General features: G+C 35.1%; 1 protein-coding gene across 3 annotated transcripts in view; it reads right to left on the reverse strand.

Annotated features, from left to right (window-relative positions):
- Window positions 1-1,090: 1,090 nt before the first annotated feature.
- FYB1 (FYN binding protein 1) overlaps window positions 1,091-17,378 on the reverse strand; it is a 149,931-nt gene continuing 133,643 nt past the window's right edge. For all 3 annotated transcript variants that reach the window (XM_013051694.2, XM_004737977.3, XM_013051690.2), the window contains 5 exons: window positions 15,707-15,797; window positions 14,534-14,696; window positions 5,347-5,380; window positions 3,453-3,484; window positions 1,091-2,391 (listed from right to left, as the gene is read on the reverse strand). In XM_013051694.2, coding sequence (XP_012907148.1) covers window positions 2,369-2,391; window positions 3,453-3,484; window positions 5,347-5,380; window positions 14,534-14,696; window positions 15,707-15,797 — 343 coding nt within the window. In that variant the 3' untranslated portion in view covers window positions 1,091-2,368. The remainder of the gene's footprint in view (window positions 2,392-3,452; window positions 3,485-5,346; window positions 5,381-14,533; window positions 14,697-15,706; window positions 15,798-17,378) is intronic.

Raw genomic sequence — 17,378 nt, forward strand, 5'->3', positions numbered from 1 at the left:
CTGGATAAAGGTTATGGCTTTGAGGAGTGGTATCTTATTCCCTGGGATAATGTCTGAACATGGGTTGAGGTTGAACATTGTTGGAAGTTGAAGGGACTTGTGCTTGGTTTTTTCAATTTCATTCAAAATCGGAAGAAAAGCATCAGGCACACTACTGGAAGGTTTAGTCTTAAACAGGAGGTACTCCATCCTCTGAGGATGAAGCAAAAACAGAAATGATTGGGCTTAAAGACTGTAGATGTGGTATCAAATTATGGGAGAGAAAGGTTGAGGACCTCAATTCCTTGATGAAGTAGGCAGCAAAGTTATCTGCTAAAGATATTATTTATTTGTAGCTCTTCTCACATGACAAAATTCTATACATTAAACTACAGCAGAAATAATACTTAATATATTAAAATTAACATGTCAAATATGCCTTTTATATTAAGATGATTATCTATTATATATCTCTTTTGTAGGCATTGTATGTGTCTGTTTCTTGGTGTATAACCCAAAACTCTAATATAGTTTCCTGGTTTAATTTGGAATTTCAAAAACTGATATTATATTGAATTTATGTTATTTTCAATGAGAAAAAAATAACTGGAGATATACTGTCAGTGTATTATGTATATTTGCTGCCAAATTTAATAAAAACAAAAACACTTTTGAACCATGTAATTTATCTATTAAAATAATTTCATCATATACTGAGCATATACTGGTTTATCCTATCAAAAAGTAGACATCAAAGTATTTCATAATTGGAGGGGGACTTGGACATCATTGATTTCTAATGTGGAGCTTCAGACTTGCTGACTCTATAAATTGAACAATAAAGGTTGAAGGCTCTTTATTTCTTTCTCTTTATATCCTTTCTCTCTCTTTCTTCCTTCCTTCCTTCCTTTTTTTCTTTCCTTCCTTCCTTCCTTCCTTCCATCCTGTCTTTCTATTTGTCTTTCTTTCTGATCTATTTTCAAAATTTAACACCCCATATGGAAATTACCCATATGAAGGCTGAGGTTACAATGATTTGAAATGATTTCAATTCAGTGGGGCCACTCTTCAGAAGCTCCAATGAGACTTTGAAATATTAAAATACAGAAAATACATTAATCATTATTTAATCAATGAGTTTTAAAAATACACAAAGGCTTCTGAAATACAGGATTTGGGGTTGGGGAGGATTATAAAAGTTTGAGGTAACTGGTCATAAAATTTTTGGGAAAAACTGATTTCATCTAATCCTGTAATTTGCAGATGAGGAAACTAGTTCACCAAATATCATATCATGGTTCGTTGGTAGTAGAGCCAGCTTTAGGATTTGCCGATTTTGGAAGTTGAGAAAAAATTACCTAACATGCTATTTTCTTGGGTGTTAGGAGTCTTGCATTTTGTAGCATTTTGTTTAGTGTTCTTAATTCCAAATGCTTCATATTTTGTTTGGAGGTGCTTTGGGAAAGAGTATGTATGAGTAGGAAACATTCTAGTCCAAACACTAGGCCAACTTTCCAGTAAAGTGGTTTAAAAAAAATTCCACAGAAGTAATTGAAGAGCAAAAACTTTCAAAAGAGTCTTCATAGTGAAGAGGTGCCATTAAAGCCTAATTAATTTCAAAGTCCATCTTCCATTCTTCATAATTTTAGGGTAGACCTCATTCCTATCTACTCTAGTTCCAACAGTACTTTAAACAGAGCACATAATTCGACTGTTAGTGGATGAGTCTGCAAAAAGAAAACCGATTTTTGACTCTTCTACAGTTTTAATCTGAAGTGTGTGTACTAAAATGCATACATTCTCATCAAATAATTAACATATATTTACAATTAACAAACAGGGACAATCTTTATACACAAACTCTGCTGCCACTGTAATTTTTAGAACATTGATCCCACCAGCAAGAGAGGAGACAGTTGTGCCCTTTTAAAGATAGAGGATTTGAATAAAGACTATAAGAGACAATCACAATTAGAGGTTCAAACGATAGTTTTCTATCTTGTGGAATGTTTTAATATTTTCTTCCTTATATTTCTTTATTCTTCCTCCTCATATTTCTTTAGACAACACAGTCATTTCTTCCTAATTTTTTCTTTCTTTTTAGAGAGGGGAGGTTGTCTCCTGATGGTCTACAAGAAGTTCCTTCATAACTGTAGCTGAACCAGAAATGGAATATTTCATAATTCTTACAGCTCATTGATGCAGTCTCTCAAGATGTTAAGATCATTTTCTAGTCCACAGTTTTAAAACTTCTTAATCAGAGTTTTATAGCGAATGGTAATAGGTAGTTGCATGCATCCATTTTCTATGATATCCAATCCCATGTCAATTAAAATTCAGACTTCATTTTGGTATCAAATGAACAGAGCGGAATGAACAAGGCTGAGACCTAGTCATTGTCATAGATGCAACCTGAAAAAAAAAAAAAACAAATTTCAATAGAGTTATACAAAACACATACCTTCTAAGCTTTCCAAGGCTAGAAATGTGGGTAATTCACACTCACCTAGTTTAGGGTTAAAAAAAAATGTAGAAAAAGGTAGAATTGGCTCATTTTGTGAAAAGTAGTTACATGGAAGACCATATATGGATTTACTTTACATTGTTCAGTATATAATTCTAACAAAGTTCTGGACAGATTTATTCTTTTTTTTTTTTAAGTTTTTATTTATTTATTTGAGAGAGGAAGAGAGAGAGAGCAGGAGATGGGGGAGGGTCAGAGGGAGAAGTAGACTGCCCCCCAACCCCTGCCCCCAAGCAGGGACCCCCATGTGGGACTGGATCCTAGGATTTCAAGATCATGACCTAAGCCTACGGGAGTCTCTTAACCAAATGAGCCACCCAGATGCCCTGGACAGATTTATTTTTTATCAAAATGAGACTCAGAATTATTTTATCTGGCACTTAATTAAATGTATTTTTTGGTAGTTTTCTAAATGAGATTGAAGTTGTTAAATATCAGTAAGAATCATAAGTTTAAAAGGAAACTAAAAGGCCACATGAGTAATTCTATGCATCACTTCAGTTGAGATTAATTTTTTAAAGATTGTAATTTATAAATATGTGATGCTAAAAGAATATTAGTATTACAGGTTATGAATTAACCTACTAATTGGTCAAGTATACATATTTTAAAGGATGAAAGTTATTTGACCAATTAGTAGGTCAAGTATACATATTTTAAAGGATGAAAGTTATTTGTATTAAGATTAATGGTAAAATAAAAAGTTCACATTATTTTCATACTTTTGTTTTCAGAGAAAATAAACAAGATTCTTCCTTGATTTCCGGTCGTGTGCAAAAATAATTTCTTAAATTATACCAGAGCATTTACCTTTCCTAACATTTTCAAGTGATTCAAATTCTGATCAGATTGAAAAGCTCTAATTAATCCAGCAAGCTATTTTTAGTATTTATAAGAACAATAAATTCACTGTTATTGTTCTCAATGGTGGGTGCCATGTGGGACTTACCATCAGCAATGTCATCGTAGATCTCTCCATCACTGTAAATGTAGAAAATAATTTTTTTAAAAGAAAATATGTTCTTAACATTAAGGCAATCTCTAGATTAAAAAGTTAGTAATATGATCTTATATGACATAATTAAACATTTAAAGGTGAGAAGTTAAATGTGAATTTATAAGTGGGAAGAAATTTTGTATTCATCTACACCATCTTTCATTCATTTAACCTAATTCTCTGAGAATAATATAAAAAAAAGAAATAGAATAATTTTGACCTAAAAAATGAGTGCATCATTTTTGCATTTCTAATAATTTATAAATATTAATTATAAAATACATAAATATTAGTTTCAAAATGAGTAGCCAAGATATGATTAGCATGGTGATTCTTATGTTATATAATTCTAAAAATATTTATGGTTATAGGCTGATGCATAATAATAGTTCTGGCTACTTTTACACATTTTGGTTGTACTTGGTCCCAAATCTTTGTAAAATATTCTGTTCTATACACCTAATAAGTCCTTCCTATGTACGAGGAGATATAAACATGGGTAAAATGCAAGCTTCAATTTCAAGAATCTTATAATCTAATGGAGGAGAGAAAGATATACAAGTAATTAAAATAGGAAGTATTGTAAATGCAAATATAGGCTTGAAATGTAGAACACAGTTTCAAAGTTCAGAAATGTAAGGTGACTGTCACCTTGACCAGACTCACTTTTGGTCCCTGTACTATCTCTGCTTTTGTCATGGAAACAGCAGCAAGCCCTCCCAGTTGCTGCCAACTATGGCAGATGCTGTAGGCTTCCTCTGTCTTCTGTTTGGATCCTTTCTCTGAGATTAAGGGAATCCTTAGCTAATGGAAATCTGATACGAATGCAAAAAGGACAGATTTTCCTATCATCTATTCAATAAACACTTGCTAAGTAATCACTTCAACAGATGGTGAACCAATAATTACTTAGACTATACTCTCTAACTTCTCTCTTCCTCATCCTCTAATAATCGCTGATGAAGATTACTTGCCACATAGTTGTTCCTTGAAATTAGTATCTTTCATAAAATAGAGAAGTGCTTGCCTACCATTGTGATTAATGCTCTGAGAAAAAGAAAAGTATTCTAATTATTTTTCTTTTCACTCTTTACTAGTTTCCTGACAAAGCATTAGCATTGATATGTCTCTTTCTGATGGGTGTCAGGTTTTTCATGGATGCGGTTTGTGAATCTTCCTTGATTTTTTTATTATGCAGAATTCTGTAAATCTTTATGTTGGCATATGCACCTGATAATGGAGTTCACTTTGTGCACTGATATACTTGGAACAGAATCTTATAATGTCCGAGGGGAACTCTCATAGAACACTAGTACCAGACTGTGACAACGTCTTATTCATAAGAATAGGAGAATCATTGATGACAATCTTTATTCTGGCATGCTACCAAAGGGCAACTTAATACTCTACTATGCCTAATAAAGAAAAGCCCTCAGTTGGGGTCAAATTACTAACAAGTGACATTAGTACCTACTGTGTAGACATTAATCGGTCCCTGATTAATTCAATTCAACCAACCGCATTTATCAGTAAGTGAAAGGCAACATTTTAATGAAAGTGTTAGTGGTTCTCCCCTGTCTCCAATTTTGCTATGTCTGTCTCAAATGAATGTTTATGACTATGAACTGTATACTCACGAACGAGAAGAGTTCTTGTTTATTTAAGAGTGACACTTTATGAAAACCTTAACTTTATGATGGTTAGTACCACACTGATATTAGTATAGCAATTGTTTTCAAATTTATTTATGACAGTTTAGTAGATTATATTATTTAGATGATATTAGGAATCTTTCTTAAAGGATTACATAATACTCTTTATTATTAGTAGAAGAAAATGAACTTACTTGTCCACCAAGTAACTCCGAAGGACATAACCATCTATGAAAAAAAAAAAAGAAAGGAAATTTTATTAATAGTACAGATTTGAATAATCTTTACTGTTTCTTTTAAGAAAGTGAAATAGAATTGAATATCTAATGTAATGTGCTTTGATATAATGTGATATAGTATACTGAATAACTCTATTTCCAAATACGACCTATTTTTCTTATTCATGTCCACTTTTCTCCCCTTTCTTTTCCTTTTCTATTTTTTTCTCTCTCTCTCCTACAAGTCTCTTTTCCTCCATTTATGAGCTTTCCCCTTAAAGATAAACAATTTATCTTCTTCTCCAAGCTACTGCATGTAGTAGCACAGGGCTTTTCCAAATTCTACTCTATTTCTTCATAGTGTTACCCATGTGACCCTGTCCTAGGAAGAATTTATAGTTTCTCTAAATAGAAAAATAGTTTGTATGTAGGTATTTCAAATACCATCAGATCAAAGACTTAAGTTTTAAAATGTTATTATATTGAATAGAGTCGAAATTGTTCAACTCCCCTTGCAGATCAGCAATCTTGCAATTCCTTGGGGGAGTATGCATTCTAAATGGTCTCAAAATAGTTCTCAAGTTCAGCGTGGAAGGTCTTCCATACTGCTTTTGCCATTTGACAGAGTGTCGACATGTGCATTTTCATCTTTCATGATACAAATCATTATTAGAAGAACACACAGCAGGCATTCTAGTGATTCTCCTGTTAAGTAGGAAGTAGACCATACTTTATGCAAAAAAAGCAAAGTTTTTTTTAAGCACCTTATCTTTGCCCCTATTATGCAAAACAATCCTAAGAAAAGATACAGACTATTTTTTTTTAAGATTTTATTTATTTATTTGACAGTAGATGGAGAGGCAGGCAGAGAGAGAGAGAGAGGGAAGCAGGCTCCCTGCTGAGCAGAGAGCCCCATGCGGGACTCGATCCCAGGACCCTGAGATCACGACCTGAGCCGAAGGCAGCGGCCTAACCCACTGAGCCACCCAGGCGCCCCCAGACTATTTTTTTTTTTTGAGAAAATTTCTGTTGACATTTAATTAATATTACTAGTCTTTGGAATTATTAGTTTTGTGTTAGCACCTAAACTCTACTATATGCTTGAGATTAGTAGCTTTCATTGCCTTGTCAATACAGCCTCTAAATTCTTTCAGAGTCAATCTATTGAGCTTGGTCCACTTTAGATCTAATTTTTATTAGGGTAAATGTGTAAAAAATTATAAACATAGCAAAGAGTAATACAGATGATATTAACATAAACAGAATGATGTCATATTGCCATTGATTTAACATTCAAAAACATTTTTTTAAAAAAGTGGGATCATACAAATGAAACTCTAGATTGAAACTTAAGAAAATGAACTTTCCCTTGAAATATTCCAGAGTGAAAAAAAAACCTCCACTGAAATATTTTATCAAGAAATTCACCCCTTTTCAATGAAAATTTTATTAGAATCCTATTTGGAAAAGGAAACTGAAAGTTATCTCTGAATTCCTGTAGTATGGAAATAATGAAGCATGTGTCAAAATGATAAAAGCACAAAAATGTAATATTTTTCTCAGACTCTGAGAAGTTAGATCTTGTTATACCTTCCTTTTTTATTTCAGTTAAGGCAAAAGTAGCAAAAATTATTACTGTAAGAACATCTAAAGTTAATATCCTTGGTTGCCTTTGATACTACAGTTCTTTTATTCATTTCATGTTAACAGACTTCTAAAAAATTTAAGGTATATATCATAATTTAACATAATTTTTAAAGGGGGATAAGCTCATCTCTAAAAAATTCAATTCTATGTGTGTCTCTCAAAAGAGAAAAATCTATGCAGATAACAAGTTTTCAGAACGAACTGTGAATTTCATGTCATGGTCCCAATAACTGAAATCTATCTTTACCTGTCCTGGTGTTTGGAGCTAAAATAAAATGTGAACATTTCTCTATAGACAGTAATAGTCCAAACTTTTTGTTTCTATTAGTTAGAAACGGTGGCTCTGCTTTTGTTACTTTTTTTTTTTTACATTTTTTTTCTTAAAACAAATTGGAAAATAAAAGAATACAATAATAAGTGTTCCCATGAGATATTCATGTTTAAGTTAATAATTTAAAAGTAATGACATGGAGGAGCTGAAGCTTTTGACAGTGAAGGAAATCTCTGTGAGCTGTTCAGGCTTTGGAATGTCTCTGAACTAATATTAGAAGATACAAAATTAGAGAAATACATACAAAATTAAAGCTATTGCCAGAGACTGGACTTACAACAGTATCAAATATATTCCTGTTTTGTTCTTTTTTAAAGAAAGTGTTTAGGAAATTTAAAGAAATAAAGAACAAAACAAAGAGAATATAATCACCATTTTTGGAAATTAAAGGTTTTTATTTTCCTTTGCTTTTAGGTAATCTTTTAAGAACTCGTGTATGCTAAAATTGTGTAGACCTGGATAAAGAACTGTCTGTAGTAATTAAGCATTAAACAGTCGTTTACATGACCGAAGTTAATAACTATGATAAACAGCTTAATAACCTGTCTTCACAAAATTAATTATAAAAATATTTTTTAGGTTCTCAAACCCCTATTACATTTCCTCCTATGTCTTGGTTGTTCCAGAGCTCTAAGGAATGGCTTTTCTTTCCATTGAATGCTCTGCTGTGACTGTTGCTTCTGTGTCTGAGCTACATAAATATGAATGATTATGAATATTACTTAAGGAAAATGTATCAAGGAGATGCAGTGTGGGATGGTACTGTACTGCTTTATATTAATTTCCTGAAATGATGTTATAATTTGGGACTCATTAGCTATAAAATTATTATTATATAGCATTTTTACAGCATTAATGACTTTTAAAAAAAGATTTATATTTATTTATTTGACAGAGAGAGAGATCACAGGTAGGGCAGAGAGGTAGGCAAAGAGAGAGGGGGAAGCAGGCTCCATGCTGAGCAGAGAGCCCGATACGGGACTCGATCCCAGGACCCTGAGATCATGACCTGAGCCAAAGGCAGAGGCTTAATCCACTGAGCTACCCAGGCGCCCTAGGATTAATGACTTTTAATACAGCCTGGGTTTCACTGTCTAGTACCTTTAAAAATCTCTAAAACTTCATTTGATTAAAAGCATGATTGATTCATGACAGTGTTGAAAAAAGTGACCCACTATGAATTTTTATATTTTCTATGATCTTTCCCTTATAGTTCCTAGAAATAACATTTTTTTTAAAGATTTTATTTATTTATTTGACAGACAGAGATCACAAGGAGGCAGAGAGGCAGGCAGAGAGAGAGGAGGAAGCAGGCTCCCTGCTGAGCAGAGAGCCCCATGCTTGATCCCAGGACCCTGGGATCATGACCTGAGCAGAAGACAGAGGCTTTAACCCACTAAGCCACCCAGGCACCCCCATTTTTTGCAGTAGAAAAATGATCTCTTTGCTTCAGTGTTCCATGTATATCCATCATAAGGAGTATTAATGAAAAATACAATGAAATAAGCAAAAAAGTCATTGTGGCCCCATGCTATGTAGAATGGGCACCATGTTTACTGTGGGTGCTGACTCATAAGGGGTTCTCACACCTAATATGAAACGATTATTTGGAAACTTCATATTCATACAGCAGAACAAAGTGGCTTGAAACAAGTGTTTTTAAATATGTGGTGGGATAGAGCTAATTAAGAAAGTAACACCCAACCCCCACGTGTGCCAGTTCTTAGTACTAACTGACCCTTAAGAAGGGAGGGAGACAAACCATAAGTGACTCTTAATCTCACAAAACAAACTGAGGGTTGCCGGGGGGAGGGGGTTTGGGAGAAGGGGGTGGGATTATGGACATTGGGGAGGGTATGTGATTTGGTGAGTGCTGTGAAGTGTGTAAACCTGGTGATTCACAGACCTGTACCCCTGGGGATAAAAATATATGTTTATAAAAAATAAAAAATTAAAAAAAAAAAAAAAAAAAGAAGGGAGTCATGAATACAAAATTATGAAGGAAACACAAAAATCATCTTTGGAAAAGTGGAAAATATCTTTGTTGTGATATTTTCAAATTTCTTAATAAAAATGACAACTTTTGTTATTTCTTTATTATTTCATTTGTTGTGAGCTAAGTCCAGAAATGAAGTTCAGTTTACTCAATTTGGCCTCATGCAGTTAAAAACAATAATATCATGTTGCACAGACTTACCCATGCAAGTGAAACAATGCCTGACATCAAAGGGACATGCTCATAATATTATAGAAAGAAAAAAATAAAACACAGTGTATAAAACTAAATATAAATTATTAGCCTCGTGTTATAAAAATGTTCTCTCTCCTTGTCTTCTTTCTCTCTGTCCCTCTCTCCTGATTTCTAGGGCTTCAAATCCAGGGACTTTGAAGTTTCTGAATTTAGAAAATTTTCTTCAGTGAGCATCTGCTGTTTTAAAATTGAAAACAGAATTATTTAAGCAAAGAAATGATAAATTGGATTTGAGAAAATCCAAACTATATTTGAAATTCCCTTTCCTTGATGCCCAAAGAAAATAGAGAACATTTTAACCATATATAATTCAGTTCATGTCTCCTTCCACACTTTTTGTGAAAATTTTCCTACAGGAGGTGGGGAAACATATAGCTTATGAGACATTGAGTTGTGGAATACGCTCAAATATTAAAGAGAAATTCTAAACATTTGGGAATGTGCCAGAAATACATACTTAAGATTTCAATGCCTCTTCGATATGTGTTTCCACAAGCCAGTGGGATAATTGATCAAATGTGATAATGCTTGTAAGGGTGGCTTGTACTCAACTCCATAATGGGAAGAGATTGTTGTTAATACTTTCTCTTCTAATTTCTACCATTCCAAATTAAGTTTATAAACTATGCTTTCTTTTCTTTGATGGATTAATGAATGGAAAGTAAGGAAGATGTTAAGGTTACGATGGTGTTGGGTCACAAATGCCTTCACAGCTATACAGATGTAGAAATAAGGAACTGAAAGATTTAAAGCCTCCTACATGATACACAAGCAAACCACATCACTAACACCAAGACAGAGAACTTCTGTCTCCTAACAAGTTAAACTCCTCTGCAGACTTCTTCTTATGCATGTCTATATATCAGACTTTCATCTGGTTCTCCAACTGCAATCTCCAAATTGTTACATTCAATTCAGTAAGCCCCGAACAAGGTGCCAGGTACCGTGGGAGGATTGGCAGTACAATGTTGACAACATTTCAGTGAATTTACTCTCCAGCTCAGGGTCTAATACGAATAATTGATAAAACAGGAAGGACAATTAGAAGGACAAAAGTAGTAGCATGGTGTGGCCTGAGAGATAAATTGTGATGGGTGACTGGGGAGTAGGGAATGGGTGTGTTTCTAATTTTAGATGACAACTGGATTTTTTTTTTTTAAGATTTTATTTATTTATTTGAGAGAGAGAGAGTGAGAGAGAGCATGAGCAAGGAGAAGGTCAGAGGGAGAAGCAGACTCCCCAAGGAGCTGGGAGCCCAATGCGGGACTCAATCCCGGGACTCCGGGATCATGACCTGAGCTGAAGGCAGTCGTCCAACCAACTGAGCCACCCAGGCGTCCCAACTGGATTGTTTTTTACTAGACAATTATGGGCATTAGAAGTAGAATAAAACAGCATAGAAGGATGAAATAGCATAATTTACTCAGGGAATGACAAGTCAGTAGTATATATTTTGGAGTGGTGGTTGCCCATAGGATAATTGATGGGTTTGAGGCTAAATCTATAGGGTTTTATATAATAGCCTAGAGATAATATTTGTGTTTTTATTTATTTATTTATTTATTTTTAAAAAGATTTTATTTATTTATTTGACAGAGAAAGATCACAAGTAGACAGAGAGGCAGGCAGAGAGAGAGAGAGGAGGAAGCAGACTCCCTGCTGAGCAGAGAGCCCGATGCGGGACTCGATTCCAGGACCCTGAGATCATGACCTGAGCCGAAGGCAGTGGCTTAACCCACTGAGCCACCCAGGCGCCCAATATTTGTGTTTTTAAAAAATAATAGTTGAGTAACAGTGTGGCAGGTAGATTGGCTGAGAACAAGGGTAAGGTAGACATATCATTTGAAAGGCTATTGCAAAAATCTAGATTCAAGAGGGTTAAATGCACACAACAATCCTCCCAAATCCTATCGAAGTCACCTGAGTAATGGATCAGAGATTAGGGAAACTAAGAATGCCAAGGGTCCAGTTCAAGAAAGGAATAAGCAGGAGGTTTAGAAAAATTAAGAAAAGCAGGCTATTTGGCAAAATAAAAGTGAAATAAAGCAGACATGATAATTACATTTTGGAATAAAGCTCAACATGAAAGGCAACAGCAGATGCTCTAGGTGGTCTTCCCATAGACCTCCACCCCTACATGTCAGTGCCTTTTGGTTCACCCAACTTCCAAAGGACAACACTTGAAATTTTTTTTTTTTTAAACTGATCAATTTTCTCTGGCTTCCAGAGCTCTTCATCACCTTGCTCAGTATCCCAAATGGCTCGCCCCCTGCCCAGGAGTAGACTTCAAATCCGCATGGACAGGCGTTGGTGTAACAATACCCCAATTTGTTTCTCATTGGATGTGATAACACTGCCACTCTGAGTTCTCAGCTGGTATAAGCTGCAATTACCTAAGTGGCAACTTTTTCCATAACAAGGCTTTGTTGACTGCCTTTCCTTTCCTGTCTCCTTTTCCATTTGCTCATAAGATTCCCAGAATCACTCCCTAAATGCAGAAGCTGAGACAAAGCCCAGTCCAAAGAGTCTTTAAATAAAAAACAACAGTTACACAAGCACTGCTGATAGAATCATCAGGTTTCCATTCTGTTTGAGATGGTCTCCAAACCACCTATGACGTGAATTAGTTATCTGTGAGCTTGGGAATTGTAAAGTGCATTGGTGTTGCACCACAAAAAAATGATAGAAGTTACATGAAGCCTTTGCTTGTGACCAATCAGCATTTTACACGTTTGCCCTTCTCAGTTTCAAGAGATGATAAATTCTAAGAGGGCAGGAGCCCTCCAGTATTCATAAGAGTATTCAGAATTACTGATGTCCAAGTAGGAAATGATAGCATATTACGGAATCATCCCTGAGTAGTTCCTGTTTGTCTCATGCTTAAGAGTCTCTGGCTTCTAGAAAGATAAGTCTCCTCCACATTTCCGTTTTTGGAGCTGCTTCTTCCTGCTCATCTATATCCATACAGGTTGTTGATGAAGCCATTTGGACCCTTGTTACACAAGAGTATGTTCATTGCTCCAGCAGTATCCATTCCCTGGCAGCTTGGGAAAATGCAGAACGTTATACCTCACCTCAGACCCGCTGAATGAGAATCGGCACTTTGTACAAGATTCCCCTGCGATGGGTGTGTATGTTGGAGTTGTGAGGCATGACTTTACATGGGATTGGTTGCAAAAGATAAGACTCTCAGGACAGCATGACAAGATAGGTCTGAAGCTTGTGCCCCAGAGAAAGGGCCACAGGGCAAGTCCTCGGACAATTCTCTCTTGTCAGAAATGTGATATAATTTGGAAACCAGAGGAAAGAAAACAGGTTCATTTAGGCTCATCACCTCAATCAGCCGCTATCAGCGGTGTCCCTTAGTTTCTTATTTGTATAATTTTTTTTTTAACCAGGGCTATAAATCCTATCCCACATGAAGCAGGTTTCTTATTTCTCTTATTATCGTGCCATGAGAATTTCTTCACATTATTATCATAGTCCTTGTGTAAATATTCAATCTGGTATATTAATCATAACCTATTTAAAACTTTTTGAATTTTTAAACTTTTTAATATTTTTGATGACCTTTTAATGCATGGAGTTCTTCTGCATGTAAAGCTATTCCTTGGGGTACATCCTCACATCTGCTAGTCTGAACGGGGGCTTTCTTTGTCTGCTGGAGCACTGTTTACACATTAGCTACTGTGACCTTTGAGCCTTAATACTACACCACTCGTGTCTTTTATCCTTTGTACCCACATTTCATTTTCTCCTTTTAAAAGCCAACCACACCTCCTCCATGATAACTTTAGATCCATTTCCCCAACCTTGAGTCACCGGTTTTATTCTTAAAACTCCCATTTCAGTTCCTGTCCCTGAGTCACCTTCCTGTCATTAAAATTCGACTCAGAGTTCATGTTTTCCACACAGACTAACCAAGCTGATAGGGGGGCAGCCACACTGAGTCTTTGCTTTTAAATAAAGGACATGTAATTTTGAATGGCTCTTCCTTGGACTTTAAGTAAAATAAGCTTCCTTTTAAAACCTGACAAGAACATTTCCATCTGTGGGTTATAATAGCTGATAAAGTCAAAGAGACAGGGACTCTCTTGTAAACCCATGGAATATGACGTGGTAAGAAGGCATGCACTTGGGGTGTATCCTGGGGGGTGTGGGGGTGTAGCGAGTGGCGACTCCCTATATTTTACAACCTGGAACTAATGTAACACTGCACATTAACAACACTGGAATTAAATTGGAATTAAATTAAATTAAAAAATAAATAGAGGAAGCATACTTTTGAATTACCCTTCCCTGGTCTTTAAGTGAAATAAGCTTCCTTTTCAAAAGGGAAAAGATGTCCCTCTGTCTGTTTCAATAGCCCACAAAATCAAAGAAGACAGGAGACTCTCTTATATTCATTAGGAAGACTACAGTGTATGAAGCGTATCCGAGTATGAACTGAAAACAAGTCAGTCTGCAAGGTAGGAAGACTGGAAATTCTAGATGTGCCGTGCGCTATATAATCTCAAAACCAGACCCGAGCCAGAGCCACTCACTCCTTCAGCACACTGCTTCTCCCTCTGGTGTACCCAAGAATAAGCCAGAGAAGAAGTGAGGGTCACAGATTCTGTCTGGCTCCCCAGAACTCATGACTCAGCATGCTCAGGGCGGGTCCAGGCAACTGTGATTTTAATACACAAAGGGTTTTCTGATGCTGGTGGTCTGTGGATTGGCATTTTGAGAAGTACAAATTTGGCATGAACTTGGCACCACAGTGCCAAATACAGCAGGTGGGAGATGAAAAGGGACTCAAATAAAATAACATTGATTTCCATGAAGCACGATCTCTAGTTTCTTAATGTATGTCACAATTCATAAAGCATAAACAAAACAAGGTTAATAAAACAGGGGCGACCGGGGATGACGAAAAGGAAGGAGTGACTTACATTTTCCTTCTTCATTTCTGCAGAGAACTTTTGTATCATCAGTGCTTTGTATAACTTCAAGAGATTCACCAGGCTTCACCTGCAGATCTCTGGTGCCCCACCTTTTGGAAGTAAAGGAAGGTGCAACTTTGGTCGAATACAGGACTCTAATTTCGCCATCATACTGGAAAAATAAAGAAAAACATATGATTGATTGATTGATTGATGTATACTATTAAATTAATTCCCTGAGTGACAGATTTACTAAGAAAGCCTTTGCTCCATGAATAGTTCCTTGTTTAAAAAAAAAATGTAAAAACATTAAAGAAAAAATTGTGAGGCAAAACCATTCATAATCTCACCGACCTAATACAATCACAATTTTAAAAATTAAAAATGTTTTTTTAAAATTTAAGGTGTCCATGTGTTGATTTGATATACCCATATATTACAAAATGATTACCATCAAATCTTTAGCTAACACCTCCAACACCTCACATAATTTCCACTTCTTTTTTGTGGTGAGAACATTTAAGATTTACTCTCTTTATGACTTTCAAGTATATATTAATTAGAATATTGCTAACCATAATGACCATGCTGTACATCAGACCCCTAAAGCTTTTTCATCTTATAACTGGAAGTTTGTACCTTTGACCAACATCTCCATGTCCCCCACTCCAGCCTCTGGTAACTCTCATTTTACTTTGCTTCTGTGAGCTTGGCTTTTTAAGATTCCACATATAGGTGATATTATAGAATATTCGTCTTCCTCAATTTGACTTACTTCACTTAGCATAATACCCTCAGGGGCCACTCATGTTGTCACAAGTGGCAAGATTTCCTTCTTTTTCATAGCTGAATAATTTTCCCGTGTATGTATATGTATTGGTACATATACACATATATATTTTTAAATCCATTCTATTTTTAGATTATCTTATTATTAAAGTTCAAAGAACAGCTAAGTTTAAATGATTATTGCAGTATATATATTATGCATGCAAGAGAGCTTGCTTAATTTGTTAAAGGAATAGATACAAATGTAAAGAAAATTATATAGAAAATAAAGGAGTTAGGATGGATAACTGATAATGGATAATTACACTTTTAATATGTGCATTTTGGTACTTAAAAATCGTTTTTTTTTTCATTAGCACTTTGAACTTTGTCTGATATTTAAATATGACATACTTTAAATTTTTTCCTGAAGTCTTTCTCTTCTTTTTCCTGCTTTTTTAACTTCTTGGGGTCTTTTTCTTCTGTCTTAGCCTTGGCTCCTTGACTGAGATGACAGAACACACATAAAACAGCATTTAGTTTAGTTTAAAAAGAACAGCATACAGTAGAGATGTCATTCCTAAAATTACAATTTTGTTAAATTTTGTTTTTAATTAAAATCTTTTCTTAGAAATCTAGTACATTCCCTGTAATAAGTGATATTTTATAACACAGAAGAGATTCTTCAAAAGAATACAGATTATGAGTTAAAATGGAATAAGTAGTTATTTACTATGCTGAGCCATGAAAAATTACTAAGGTACAGTGTGAACAAGGTTACATATCAGAGGTTTCATATGATTCAATCCACCTGTTGTCAACCTCTCTGCATTTTTCAAACCTTCCTAGATAATTAAGTGGCTTGGCCACTATCATAGAAAAGGATTTTTGAAAGAGAACAATTTTTTAAAAAATTGATTTTTATGGCTTGAGAAGTTTATCTATATGTCAGGTTTTCACATCTACTTAAAATGAAGCCAGGGTAGCACTTTCTCTCATAGACATGAACTGGGCTGATGCCAATGGAAATAAGCCCTACTACAGGGGGCTGGTGGCTCAGTGGGTTGCCGCTTTGGTCAGGTCATGATCTCAGAGAATCGAGTCCCGCATCCTACTCACAGCCTGCTTCCCTCTCTCTCTCTCTTGCCCTCAGCCTTGTGCCATATGTCAAATAAATAAATCTTAAAAAAAAACCTGGGAAGTTGATTTAAAAAAAAAAAGAATAAGCCTACTACAGTTTGTCTCAATTCCTAGTAAATTCTAATAAAAAACTTTGTCTAAATAAATTCTCTAATCTAATTAATTAGACTGAGTGGGGTCTAGATACCGACATATATATATTTTAAGGCTCCACAGATAATACTAATTTGCAACCAAGGTTGAGGAACATTTGCTAGGGTTGAACGTGGATGTTAGGGAAAGGCTGGATGTCTCTGAAGAAGAGAATTTTAAAAATCAGAATTTTTGTGAATACGAAAAGTTCTAAACACAGATGTTCATTTTTCTCTAGGTTACCTACAGTGAAGTTCTGTTTGTGACTGATATATTCAAGATATTTGATTCCTAAGGTTTGAATCTTAGAATTCATTCATTTACTGTGAAATGAATTAGCACAATGTCCTGCCTTGGTTTCTGCAGCCTTCCTCAGTACCTCCTGTGTCGCGGTGCTCTGGGCACTGGTGGATTTGCTGTCCCAAATTAGTGCTTTGGAACTATCAGGATATATGTGCATGTTAAAAATGGCCCAAGAGCTCTCTTAGAAAATGACTTATTGAAATTTAGTTTTAGTTAAAAACAATATTACATTAGAGAACATAACATAGTCTTAAGCTCTGAAAATAAGCAGCAGCAAAGAAAACGGTACATATCACATAAAGTTTAATCAGCTGGGGTTTATTCGACTTGAAGAAAAGATCCAGTGTGTAACTGGGTTTCCAGAGAGCTGTTTAATGGAATAGGGTGACATTTCTACAGTAATAGAAAACACAGAAAAATGCATTAAAAAATGTCAGGGATAGAAGTGACTCCCCAATGGTGAGGAATTTTCAAACCTAACATATTAACTGAAGATTAGGTTTTCCTTTCA

This window comes from Mustela putorius, unplaced genomic scaffold (assembly GCF_011764305.1).
Source record: "Mustela putorius furo isolate JIRA1106 unplaced genomic scaffold, ASM1176430v1.1 tig00000407_pilon_pilon_pilon, whole genome shotgun sequence".
Taxonomy (NCBI): Eukaryota; Metazoa; Chordata; class Mammalia; order Carnivora; family Mustelidae; genus Mustela; species Mustela putorius.